This window comes from Spermophilus citellus, assembly GCF_964194105.1.
Source record: "Spermophilus citellus genome assembly, chromosome: 1".
Taxonomy (NCBI): Eukaryota; Metazoa; Chordata; class Mammalia; order Rodentia; family Sciuridae; genus Spermophilus; species Spermophilus citellus.
The window spans coordinates 121,421,330-121,435,354 of NC_138182.1; the positions used below are offsets into that span (position 1 = coordinate 121,421,330).

Here is a 14,025-nt window from a genome sequence, read left to right on the forward strand (position 1 = left end):
ATTTGCCACAGCAAATCCATTTAAACAGAGAAAGTTTAAACACTGTAAGAATGATACTGCTCCCCTACACCATTCCTTCTTGAAATAAATCCTTCTAATATTAAAGCAACAGAACCTATTTCCGTAGGAGATCCTCTAATTTTTAACATTTTTATTTATGCCCAGATTATTTCAAGTTTATAACATATAATTTAAATAAATGAAAGAATTTAATCCTATACATTGTAACTCTCAGTAAGTTTCTAGAGCTCTCAGTCTACATAAAGTACATATCCATATAAAATCTGTTCTAAGACATCTGTTTATTAGTATAAATGTCTCTTCTCCAACACAGAGAACTGAGTGAGGGCAATTTGGAATACAAGAATATTGAGAGAAGCGAGTATCAAAAAAAAGTTAAGGTTTCTCAGATATTGCTTCTTAGACAGCAGCACTAAATTCATTCTCTCCCCACAATAAAGATATAAAATTTAAATAATTATCCCAACAGTCACTCTTTTATAGTGACATAAAAAAATCTTATATGAAATTAATGAAACAAGCTTTTGTACTAAACTTGCAACTGAGTTTCATGATTTCCTTCAAGAAGAATATTATAAATTCTTTTGCTTAGCAACAAAGAAAAGAGGCACAGATGGAATCTTTGCCCACTCATTTGAGCATTTGTTCCAAACAAATTTTACAGCAATGAAAAGTAGTGGGAGAGGGCCCCTAAATATAATGTGCAAAGAAAGAAAAAAACATCAAGACTGTGTTAAAATGAAAGGTCACAACATCTTCGGCAATCAGGAATTAAACATGAAGCGTTTTTGGAGTAGATGGACAACGTTTAAAATAAATGTGTATTAAATGAATGCATGAAGCAAGTGAGGCAGTGGCATGTTGAGCTGCGTAACAAGCACCACTTCTACTCTGCATACGCCATCGGTTTTCTAAGCACACAGGCATCTGGACAAGACAGTCTCTAATTGCCCTGCATTGCTGAATGTGATCCCTTATTGCCTGCATTCAAACTAAATATCTGAAATGCCTGAAACTCACAGGAAATATGGTGGGTATGCCAAGTCCCCCTCTTCCAAAAATTGAAAGCAAGATACATTCTCAAACAATACGAGGAAAAAAGACTCCATTTTTACCATATTCAAAGGAAAATTAGGATGATATTCTGATTCATAATTCAGTTAATATCTGAAAAACAACTATAATGTTTTGACAATTGCCTTTGTTCTTGCTGTCTCATTCTGACATTCTACTAAAATGAAGCAAACTGGATGTTGAATTGTTTTCATATATCAAATTTTAAACACTCAGCCACTCTTTGAAATTGTGAATTGTACATTCTGCTGACATCTGATAATTTTCAAGTACTGTTTTTTGTCTCTTTATCCAGTACATCTCCTTCTGCCTCCATTCCATAGCTACTGCTTCTTGGTTTATTCCTAAATCCTTTTATTCCCTTCACATGGGGGGTAGGTCTGTCTTATAGGATAAACTGAATACAACTGCTTTATGAATCTTTATTTCACCGTGCCCAACCTATGCTTCAGATGGCCAAAAACAGATGTACTCACATGTGGTTTTAATCTATTCCATGCTGCTCTATTTCTAAATAATAACTACCATTTCACAGGCAAGAAAAACCCACAAATTCAGTAAGATAAAATAAGCCCAAAATAAGCATCTGGGCATCTATGATAGTAAAATATTTTTCTATCCAAGGAAAAAATTCTTGATAAGTCCAGTAATACTGCGGCAATGTGCAAGCCGCTGTGCAGGTGATCAGAATTCAGAATCAGCCTGTAGCTCAGGCTCTGGGCTTATGAGACTGGGTGTGCAGCAAAGAAAACGACATCAGTCTCTGGGGACAAGCTTCTGTGGACTGTCGCTGGCGCTGGTTATGGAGAAGGCAAGGCACAATTTCCAGGATAAAAATAACACAGAGACCTGCCAGCTGACCAGAGAAAGGACTCAGCGATAAGAGAGAGGGCGGACCCCGTTCCTCCCCAGGGAGCGAAGCCCCTGTGAGAAGATGACAGTGGCTTTAAAATTCTTAGAAAATTAGTTAAAGAATAAGTTATTTTTTAAAAGAAATTGATATAAATTATGAAATGAAGACAAAGTCCTCCTGAACATTTGTTGGGGAAAAAAAAGATAAAAGTTTTCCAGGAAGCCAGCTGGAATCAACAACACATTCAAAAACAAAATCAAAAACAATATTGGAAGTTCTCTAGGCATATCAAGTATCTTATCTGTGGATGACTAAAATAAAAAAATTAAACACCATATCAAGAGAGATTTTTTTTCCCAAAATGGAAAACATAAATTCAATTTTCTGGATTTTTGTTCATGTAAATTAATTAAGCTGCAACAAGAAATTCAACTTTTAGTTTTGTAGCCATTTTAGGTTTCATTATTTAAATACAAACACAAACCACATATCTATGAGCACTGCAATAAAAGCTAAAAATAAATGGGATTATCCATGATATGCTTTGTAAAATTACTAATATAAAATGAACTCGAATATAAAATCTGCCTTCATGTTTTAAAAAATTCCTCAATGATCCTTCTAATTCAATTTCTACATTTTTTTATTCTGAGAGATATATTGCTGTCTACTAGTCTCATAGAATTAATGCCAATTTCTATTTCTGTTCCAGTGGAAGCAGAGCACTGGGAGAGATATTTTATTTATTTACTTTCAAAATGGATTGGCAGATTTTAGATACCTATTCTAAAAAGACAGTGTTATTTTGTTAAGGTATTCAAATTTTCTTATTACCTTTAAACCAAATCTCACAAGAGAATCACTGTTAAGAACAAGCATGATATTTCTTAAACTATCTAACCTGGAACAGAGTTTGATAAGAATAAACTATTTCCCTGAACAACACTACATTTTGGTAGTAACAGACTACAATGATATCAAGTTCATGATCTTGGTTTTAAAAATTATAAACTAGCTTTGTAAGACTGCCCTTGCTTATGAATTCTTTACTGCTCTTTGAAGGAAAAAAACACACTTAATACCTAAACTTAAACTGAAGCTGGTTTTCTCATTTGATGTACATGAAAAAAGACTTAGTAGATATTTAGTAACACGCCATGCCATATTGTTTCTTGAGTGTCTTCTATAACTAGGCGCATGCTGGATTTTACAGATACATCATATCATTTAACCTCATGAGCACCAATGAATGTAGTGGCAGAGTGGTAGTTTAAATCCAGACCTGATGCCAAAACCCCTGGTTTTTCTACCTGCCATGCTGCTTCTTATAAATCACAATTTCACAAAATCTTAAGGTTCCCAGACTAGATAAATCACACATAATTTTTTCTATCATTTAACTTTTGATTCTTCCTCCCTACAGAATCAGCTAAAAAGAATTAAGGGAAAATTGATTAAGAATATGTTTAGAAAAGGAATACAGAATAAAAGTGAACTTTATATAATAATCCATTTAGCAAACTAGAAGATGGACATAAAACTGAGATATCCTGGCTAAAACTGATAGACCAAGGAAATTCTACAGTTAATCCTATAATAATGTGTGCAAATTCTTCGTATTTATTTCAGTACCAGTTAGAGGTTTGCTTCTTAAAAAAGTCACATAACAAATTATATCTACTGTTGTTTGTAGCCTGTGTTTTCTCTGATAAAAACCATAGGCACTTACCATGAAAAATGATTTGACTACCTATCATTCCTAGGATCTGGTATGTAGGAGGCTTTAAAATAAAATGGCTAAAAAAAAATTAAATACATTAGGAATAAAAGAGCCTAGCACAGCAGTGCGTGCCTGTAATCTCAGCAACTCAGAGGCTGAGGCAGAAGGATGGTAAGCGCAAGGCCAGCCTTAGCAACTTAGAGAGACCCTGTCTCAAAATAAAAAAAGATTAAAAAGACTAGAGATGTAGATCAAGGGTAGTGCAACCCTGGGTGCAATACCCAGTAACAAATAAATAATATGAATGTCCTTCAGCTACTTTTTTTGTACTTAACTTTTAATTCTGAAGTAATTATAGATTCTCACCAAGTTACAAAAAAGTACTACAGAGAGATTCTCACGTGCCCTTTATCTTGTGTCCCCAAATGGTAACATCTCACATCACCATGGTACAAAACCAGGACACTGACATCATATAACCCCAGACCTCACCCAGATTCCTCCTAGAGTTTACTCTTCTAAGTGCAGTTTTCCTGGTGCTAGAAATGGCCTCAGACCCTCTTCACCTTTCATGATGAGAATACGAGAGTGGAGAGGAGGAAGGACTGCCCAAGTCAGAGTGCTGGAAAGCAGCGAACAAAACCAAGTTTGAAAAAGGCATCTTTCTTAAGAGATAGAGCATGCATCTGGATCAGAACCATTTTCCAGAATCCCACGAGGCATTCAGTAAGAACCTTCAAAATATTATTAAAGACCCTTGAAACAGTTCTAATATTTCAAAGTTATCTCGTGAAATGGATGCATATTTTTGTACACATTATTTTTCATCTCTCCAGAAGCCCCAAAGCATTCCTTATTTTTTTTTTAAAAAAAAAGGACCCCTACTGGTCTTTTTAAAATATTTAAACATATTACTGCAGCAGTAATATGATAAACTAAACTCAAAGGAAAACTAACTGGCTTGTCACCACTTGCCACCTTTGTCTTTAGTACAAAGCTCTACATCTGGCACAAAGCAGGCTCTTAAAGGCCATGTGAATGAATGAATGAATGAATGAACGAACTAACTAATAAGTGGGGTTACCAATATACTAAACACTCCAAATTTCTTTGGGAGGAAAAAAAAATAATTTGCAGCTGGGGGTGCAGTGGCACATGCCTGTAATCCTAGTGACCTGGGAGGCTGAGATGGGGGGATTGCAAGTTCAAGGCCAGCCGGGGCAACCTAGCCAGACCTGTCTCAAAATAAGATAATAAAAGTGCTGGAGGGATAGCTTGGTGGTAGAGTGCCCCAGAGCTCCAACCCCAGTACTACCAAAAACAAACAAAAAATCTTGGTTCTCACTTTTTAGTAAACTGCGATTTTTGTGAAAAATGTTTTATTTTATTTTGTGGAGTAGTTTTCACAGAATCAGAAGAAGGGCCTTTATAGAACATGTAGTCTGGTAAATCCCAACAAAGGTGCATGCTGCATCTGACAATAAAAAGAACCCACCACGTCCTATCCCACATTTGGGGTGGGGCTGGCATCTGCTTTTTATTGCTGAAACTCCCAGGTGATAAAAGGACCTATAGCATAAAGGTGAAGAAATAGGTCTGGTCAAGCTGAATGTTTTTTTCAAAAATGTTTTTTCTGGTCAGTACCAGAATTGAGACCAGAAGCGAAGCAAGAATTTTGCTACTTTTTAAACATAATACGTAAAAATAATAATAATAATAATAATAATAATAATAATAATAATAATAATAAAACTTATTTTAATTGTAAAAACTGTTGGCCATCTTTTAAAAATTTACAACTAGGCAGAATTAAAAAAAAAAAAACACCTATCAAGACTTGACTCTTGCTGGTTTACAGTCACTAGCATAAGTGGGTAGACATATACATTTAGGGCCCTGAGAAGATTTTTGCCTGATACATTAAAAATAAATAAGAGTACAGATCATGCTTTGAGCTAACTGCCCACTCCTACCAATTTGTCCTCTTGCAGGACTTAATTTGGTATCACAATGGGTCTATTATAGATGCTCATCAAATATGTTTGATTTTTTAACAAAAAGTTCATGTACAAAATTGAGAGCACTTACTTGATACAAAATATGACTTTATAATATTGGCTATATGCTCATCAGATTAAATAGATAATATACGTTCTGACTATCTGCTAAAATAGAATAGTATATTTCTCAACTTACCTTTTTTTTATTTTTTTATTGGTTGTTCACAACATTACAAAGCTCTTGACATATCATATTTCATACATTAGATTCAAGTGGGTTATGAACTCCCAATTTTTACCCCAAATGCAGATTGCAGAATCACGTGGGTTACACATCCACAATTTTACATAATGCTCTATTAGTAACTGTTGTATTCTGCTACCTTTCCTATCCTCTACTATCCCCCCTTCCCCCCCGCCTCCCATCTTCTCTCTCTATCCCATCTACTGTAATTCATTTCTCTCCCTGTTTATTTTCCCATTCCCCTCACAACCTCTTATATGTAATTTTGTATAGCAATGAGGGTCTCCCTTCATTTCCACGCAATTTCCCTTTTCTCTCCCTTTCCCTCCCATCTCATGTCTCTGTTTAATGTTAATCTTTTCTTCCTGCTCTTCCTCCCTGCTCTGTTCTTAGTTGCTCTCATTATATCAAAGAAGACATTTGGTATTTGTTTTTTAGGGATTGGCTAGCTTCACTAAGCATAACCTGCTCTAGTGCCATCCATTTCCCTGCAAATTCCATGATTTTGTAATTTTTTAGTGCTGCGTAATACTCCATGGTGTATAAATGCCACATTTTTTTATCCATTCATCTATTGAAGGGCATCTGCCAACTCAACTTACCTTTAATGGAATCATTCTCAGCTCTCATTATGTCAATGAGTGAACTCTCCAGGGAGTGCATATCGAATGTCCTGGGGCGGTCCTGTAAGTCCAAACACCACAAACCACTTTTTAAAACAGCATTTACATGTAAAAGAGGAAAACAAGTTGCACTTCATGGGACAGAGATCAAAAAACAGCAAAAGTACTCCCTTTCCATATCAGGTACGTTATTACTTCATGTTATTACTTATCCTTTCAAAACATCAAAAACCACAAAGTACATAGAGCTCAGTAGAAAGTAATTTTGTTTTTAACAATGTATTCCAACAAAGCACCATTTTTATTAATAAAGCATAAACCATTAAAACTAATCTCCATATCAGTTAAGAACATTAAATAAAATATAAATAAATCTATCTTTTCCACCACTTGAGACTGTAAAATGTGGCAAAGCTTTCTAACTTGTTTCAAGACTTACTTCTAAACTGGCATCTCTGAGTGCTCTCAGAATAGATATATTTTCTTATAAGCCAAGGTTTGCTAATAGTCATCAAATATCTGTTAGATAATATTCCAAAACAATATTACTGGTTAATCATGAAAAAGACATTATACCCTCAATGAAAGAAAAGAAAAATACTTGATTTATCTCTTTCTATGTTACCAAGGCTGTCCTTGAATTCTAATGATTTACATTCTCTAAAGATTTTTTTAAAACTAACTCATTCAGAATATAGACAATATCCCCAAATACACACACACACACACACACACACACACACACACACACAAAATACATTTTAAAAAAGGATATAATCACCCCTCCCCCAATATAAAACTCAATCTGGAATGATGGGTCACAGGGACAGCTCTCATTACTTTCACAAAGCTTCCTCCAAAGAGGAAACCATGAGGAGCTGTGGAAGCAGGTTCCATCTCTCCCTGCCCCCTAGGCACAAGGTAGGAGGACCCCCAAATATCCAGCCCTTACCCTGATAAGTAAAGAATAAAAGACACAGATCAGAGTCAGCATCTGGATGAGAAAACCAAAGGCCATCCCAATCTTATTTACCATGTCAACTTGGAAGAAAGGTGTAGGGTACGTTGTTCTCTGAAACCCTGGCTCAACCAGGTACATTTTAAGAATGGGTGGGGACTCCTAAATATATAGCAAATATCCTACTGCTCTGGGAGTCCTCAGGATGAAAACAACTACAGATAACTCAAATTAAAGTCTGGCTTGGTAAGTTAAATGCAGGAGAGGAAACCTTTTCATATTAAACTCTGAGAGGAAACAGCGATCCATGCTTCTGATCCACCCCCTACACACAGAATATTAATGGGGCTTTCAAAGCAGACAGACAGGCAGGTTCCATAAAACTCTCTCTTCACTTCTGCCATTACTCTCTTCCATTACTTTTCTTGCTTATTTCTTTTCTTTCTTTATTTTTGGCGCTAGGGAGTGAACCCAGGGACTTGGGTATTCTAAGCACACACTCTAGTACTGAGCTACAGTCCCAATATTATTTTTTCTCTTCCTTCCTTCCTTCCTTCCTTCCTTCCTTCCTTCCTTCCTTCCTTCCTTCCTTCCTTTTTTTTTTTCTTTTTTGTTACTGGAGATTGAACTCAAGGTCACTTTACCACTGAGCTATATCATCAGCCCTTTTAATTTTTTTATTCTGAGACCAAGTCTGGCCTCAAACTTGCAATCCTCCTGCCACAGCCTCCCAGCCCAATATTACTTTATAACTCAAAACTTTAGCTTCTTAAAAAATTCACCTCCAGGGCTGTGGCTGTAGCTCAGTGGTAAAGCACTTGCCTAGCATAGGTGAGGCCCTGGGTTCGATCCTCAGCACCACATAAAAATAAATAAAGATACTGTGTGTCCATCTACAACTAAAAAAATATTAAAAAACAAAAATCACCTCATAATTTTATTGTTTGTTTGCTTAATTGTTGGGATCTCCCTTTTCTATTTTCCGAGCTAACTTCTAGAATCTCTAACTGATAGCAACTATCCTTCACAGGAGAGCATTTTTGATCAAGCTGACATTTCTCCCTTGTGCTGCTCTAATACCACGTCCTGTAGGATTATCATGCTTCCCTGAAGCAGGGCCACTCCTCACCCTGCCCCACCATGTAGACAGACACTCACTCAGCAGTGTTTACCAGATGGACTGCTCTGTAATGCAAACTGTTCATCCCTGTGATTTGAGGCATCTGAACACAATTCTATTCAGATATAAACAATATTAGATGAGAATGATGCAGGTTCCTCTGTGGGGGAGAGACCGGGGTCTTAACACAGGGCTCTGCTCTGAGAGTGGTGGCCACAGCCCAGAACTCCTCCCCACTTCTCCTCTTTTCTCACCAGCTTCTCCTCAGCAAGATTCACAGAGCAGCAGGAGGACGTGGCCAGAATCAGAACTTCTGAAGGTCAGTATTCCTAAGAGTATTCGTACTGCATGTCAAGCACTAAATCACTGTATGTTCTCTGAGCAGAGAAGTGCATAAGAAGGTCACGAAGCTCCACCAGCCGTCTGGCCGTAGCTGGACTGGCCCTCCTCATAGCAGTCTAGAACCAGGTCATAACTGGGCCTTCCCTACAACCCATCTCCCCCACAGGCCCATACTGAAGGCCAGACTTCTGGGTTACTGTTCACCTGACTGTCCTCTGACTGCGAAGGTTCCCAAAGGCAGCAGCTGCATCCTACTTCAAATGTACCCAGGGAGTCCGCCTCAAATGGGCGCCTATATGCCAAGACAGTCATCCCGTCAGTCCCTGGTACTGGCAGGGGTCTGAGATGAGGAGCTCCCTGGAGAACAACTTTTGTCTATGTGTTCCATGGCACAAAACAGGTGAAGAAGCGCTGTCCCACATTCTGTACCACCATGTCCCAAGCACATTCTATTAGTGCACAAATGTTGCAACATCAAGGAATGGATGAATTCCTTCAAGTCATTTTTAATGTTTAAATATTTCTTCTTTCCTACTTCCTTATCTTAAGGTTTGTTTGTAGATTTCCCCTTTCCCACTATAGAGCTGTATGTTTTCTTTTGCCAAAATAAATAATGGAGTAGGAGGAAGAACTCGGCCTATTATTCTTTTTCAGGCAAATAAAGCAGTAAGCGACCTTGTGAATTTCCGGAACTTGCATTCTGACAATCACTGATGAAGAACGCCAAAGAGAAGCAGTTGAAAAAGAATAGAACACAGAGAGGTTTTTGCTTAGTTTCTTTCATAAGAGCTCTTCTCATTAAGTCAAGAAGCCCTGTGAGTTTCTACATGGAGTACTAGAACTTAGCAAATAATTTCACAGCATCCTCTGCCCCAAGTACACTGCCTGGAACATAAATTTTTGCTAAACTTAATAACTGATCATTTCTAAATGGTAGAGTACTTTAGAGCTAAAATTCTAATGAAAAGTTTAAATTTCAGTAGTATTTTGTGTGATTGAAAAAAACAAATCCTTTACCCCTTTTCCTTTAAATTTTATGATTTAGTTGAGGGGTGACAAGTAAATAACATTATACAAACTTTGATCAATTGCAATGCATCAAGAAGGATTCTCAGACTCTATGGGAACTTGGAAGGACACTGCGCCTCAACAGATTGCTGGTGATTATATTAAACGCAAAGTATAAAGCCCAGTGGAACAAGCACCACATTCTTGCCAATCCTAGTCTAATATGTATTCTTCTCCACAACCCAACCATATTAGGAATTATACTTATTATAAACTACATTTGAATAGTAATAGCATTACTTTTTTCTTTTTTTTTTTTTTTTTTTGGCAATACCAGGAATAAAACCTAAGGCCTCCCATGTTAAGCAAGCATTCTACCACTGACACTGAGCTACCTCCCAAGCCCCTTTTAAAAAATGTTTATTTTGAGACAGGGTCTCACTAAGTTGCTACAACTTCAACTTGGGATCCAACTTGAAATCCTCCTGCCTCAGCCTCCCAAGTAGCCCGGATTACAGGCCAGCACCACCATGCCAACGAAATTTTACTTCATATGATGCTTTGGTAATTTAAAGTTCAAAAACCACACACTATTTCAAGTAAATATTTTGCTCTCAGAGAGGGTCCAAAGTTTATCATTCTTATGCTACTCGGCTGATTTTCTCCAATTTTTAAATACAATAATTTTTAAAAATTAAACTGGAAGTGTCTGTGCCATTAGGAAGCTGGCAGAGGAAGAGAAACACACAGAAACCCAACATATAAGCACAGCAAAACAATGCCAGCTTTCCTGCCCAACAGCCAGGTTCAATCAAGGGAGTAAGAGTGCTTTCAGTTCCTAACTCCATCCTCAATTTTGCCCCTTCTGATTACTAACTGAACCAAACATAATTACTGACCTATTTTCTAGGATCCATTTCCCAAAAAGTAAACTGTCAAAAAAAATTTTTCTTAAGTGACAGCTCTTCTTCACTGAACTTGAGCTGATGAGCAAAATATGAAGATCAGCATAAATCCATGTAAAGAGTATCGAACACAGGAAAGCTCAGCACTGCGGGGGCATGTCCATCCTCCAGAGCTCCTTCCTGGCCCATGAAAGGAAATGGTTTGATTAGCTCTCTAATTTCTCCTTCCCAGCTCCAACGTCTTTTTGGTTTTGGTTTTTGGTTTTGTTTCAGTTTGGGCAGTGCTGGGGTGGAACCCAGGGCTCTATGGAGGCTGCACAAGTGCTCCACCGTGGAGCCACACCCCTGCCCGTCTTTGTATTTTAGTTTTCCAAAATGGACTCTTCCAAAATGTACATTTTATAAATTGTAATGAAAATATGGCAGGAACCAGAAATCTGGATAAAACGACGAATTCAAGTTCACCACATTTTGTCCATGAAAAAGCAAAGGGCCAAAGGTAGGTCAGTAAGAAAATAAACCTCTAGAGTTTTGTTTCCTTAGTTTTGGGGATCAAACCCAGGAATTCGCAGGTGTTCAGTACATGTTCTAACCACTGAGGTATACTCCCAGACCCCCTTAGAGTCTTAACAGTCAATTCACTTTCATTACACTATACACAATGCAAAATAACAAGTTTCTTTAAAAAGAAATTACTGAAACAATTTGTTGGGAGAAAAGGAAGTAAAGCGTCCTGATTTCAGATAAAAGATTAAAGAATCTCTTAAAAACAAAAAACACCAACAACTTTATTTGCTTCGACTCACTTTTGCCAGTTTCTCCTGGCAGCTTAAAGGGGGAAGAGGTGAATCAGCAGAACCCGCCTTTATTCAGCACCTATTAGGTGCCTCTTCTCAGCACCTTCTTAATACTGTCTTATTTAATCCTCAAGACTCCTAAGTTAGGCCATCTTATTCCATTTAATAATAAACACTGGGGTGGGAAAATACAGTTTACTGCCCATACTGTGCTGCAGAGTTCAGCAGTCAGGATTCCAGCCCAGGTCTCCTACCAAAGTGGCTGACATGTCCTCAGGTAAGGGAAAGGTCATGGCAGTCATGACTGGGTACTTCAGACACACATTTGAATAAAGGTGGCCCTCTGCTTTGAGGGCAGGAACATGCTGGCCAGTACCTGGAAAATAGGCAACCACAAATTACATAACAAAGGAAAGAATGACCAAAACCCAGAAGGATGACAAAAGATGATATCAGAGTTCTGAAAACCATATGAAAAGAGAAGCCTTACCTTTCTTCTCCCCATGGGATGACAGACAGGTGCAGCACACAAATTATTTCTAAGTTACCACAGGAGAAAAGACAGCAGTACTAATGTCAGCAGCAGCTAGCATTACGCCTTACATACAGCTTCATTTATTCCTCACACAAACCCTAGGCAATTGGGGATGTTCAGTTATTACCCCATTTCACAGATGAAGAAACTGAAGCTTACAGTGACTAAACAAGTTTATCATCGCCATGTACGTAGAGGAGGCAGAACTTGAACCCAGGCCTTCTGATCTTAGAACACGTGAGCTTAATAATCATGCCCAAAAATAAAAGAGCAACAATTATCTTCAAGGCTCAGCAAAGTACACTTTATTACAGTATTTAGCCCTCATTTTGTTTTGTAGTCTTAATTCTTATATTTAATATGCTGAGCTGCATGTCAGAAACTGGCTGGTTAAGTTTCTGTCATCTCTCTTTCACAGGACTATTTCTAAAGAAAAAAACTATACAATACCACTATGAAAATCAAAGTTAATAAAAATGACCTTCTTAAAAAACAAAGTGAGCATTTCAAAGGGCAAGACTCCACCTTTCATACGCCCCTGAAAAATGCTGCCGGCTGTGGCATAATAGGAAGACCTATGTCAGCACACAGCTACCCACAGGGCTTCTCATAACATTCCAGAAGTAGCCACAAGAAGCACAGGAACCTGTCGGTCCATCACTGTCAGGAAGAACAACTTAACTGTGATCACGCCACAGGCCAAAATCATCATCCTCTGTGGCAACTTATTTTGAGACCAGGCCTCACTAAATTGCCCTGGCTGCCTCAAACCTGAGAACCTCCCAGCTCAGTCTCCCTGTGGCTGGGATTCCAGGTGTGTGCCATCATACCTAGCCATGGCAACTTCTTTTAACATCCAGATGATGATCTAAGCCAATGTGTCTTATACTTGAAAAAACATCAGAATCACCTGGAGGTCTTGTTAAAACGAGGATTACCGAGTCAACCTCCAGAGTCTCTCATCAGTAGGTCTGGGTGGAGCCCAAGAAGCCACATTCCTTTGAGTTTTCAAGTGACGCCAGGAAACACACTTTGAGAACCAGAGGTAAGCAATTCCATTCAACAGGTTAGCTTCACTAGATTTGTAGCTTATACTCTGACTGGTCAGCTGTGTATAGTCCAGCCTAAAATACTCCACAAGAATCATTTTAAGGTTTTCATAGGAAGAGAAGGCCTTTGTTTTCAAAACCTGAAACAAAGCTCTCTTCTCCACCTCTAAGATACATACCTCGGGAAAAGATTATAATCAAGTCCAATTTCAACAACTAGGGAGTTGCTCCCTGAGAAAAAGCCTGGCGAGGTAAATGGCTCACCATTAAGAACAAACACAATACAAATCTGGAACTTACATTTTCACTCTAAAATATTATCTCTGGCATTTATATATCTGGTACCTTAGGTATAGGGTTCTATTTTCACCCAATGACAGAACATCTGCCGTCTGGCTTACTAATTTTGTGTCTCTCCTCTATCAAAAATATTAGTCAAATGTTCTCTGCTCATTACTGATTTATTGAGTTTTTTTTTTTTTTTAATCAAGTCACATCACCAGACAACTGCCTAGGATATGCCAGTCCCCCTTGGCTTGCCTTGATAGAACTGTGGCTTAACAGTATGATCTCAGATTTTAATAAGTAGAAAACAGTAGTATCTATCATTTGCTAAACATTTATGGATGTTATCAAGGGAAAAAGTCATTATGTCTGCCAATACGCCGTGGTTTGAAACCCACAAGGCAAATTTTTCTGAAAGGTTTCACTCTTACGTAAAAGAAAGCTTACTTCCGTTGGAGAATGAGAGGTATGTAACCCTTCAAGTTCCATTT

General features: G+C 37.9%; 1 protein-coding gene across 5 annotated transcripts in view; it reads right to left on the bottom strand.

Moving 5' to 3' along the window:
- CPEB4 (cytoplasmic polyadenylation element binding protein 4) overlaps window positions 1-14,025 on the bottom strand; it is a 66,001-nt gene that overhangs the window by 38,500 nt on the left and 13,476 nt on the right. For all 5 annotated transcript variants that reach the window (XM_081297811.1, XM_081297810.1, XM_081297809.1 and 2 more), the window contains exon 2: window positions 6,515-6,596. In XM_081297811.1, coding sequence (XP_081153937.1) covers window positions 6,515-6,596 — 82 coding nt within the window. The remainder of the gene's footprint in view (window positions 1-6,514; window positions 6,597-14,025) is intronic.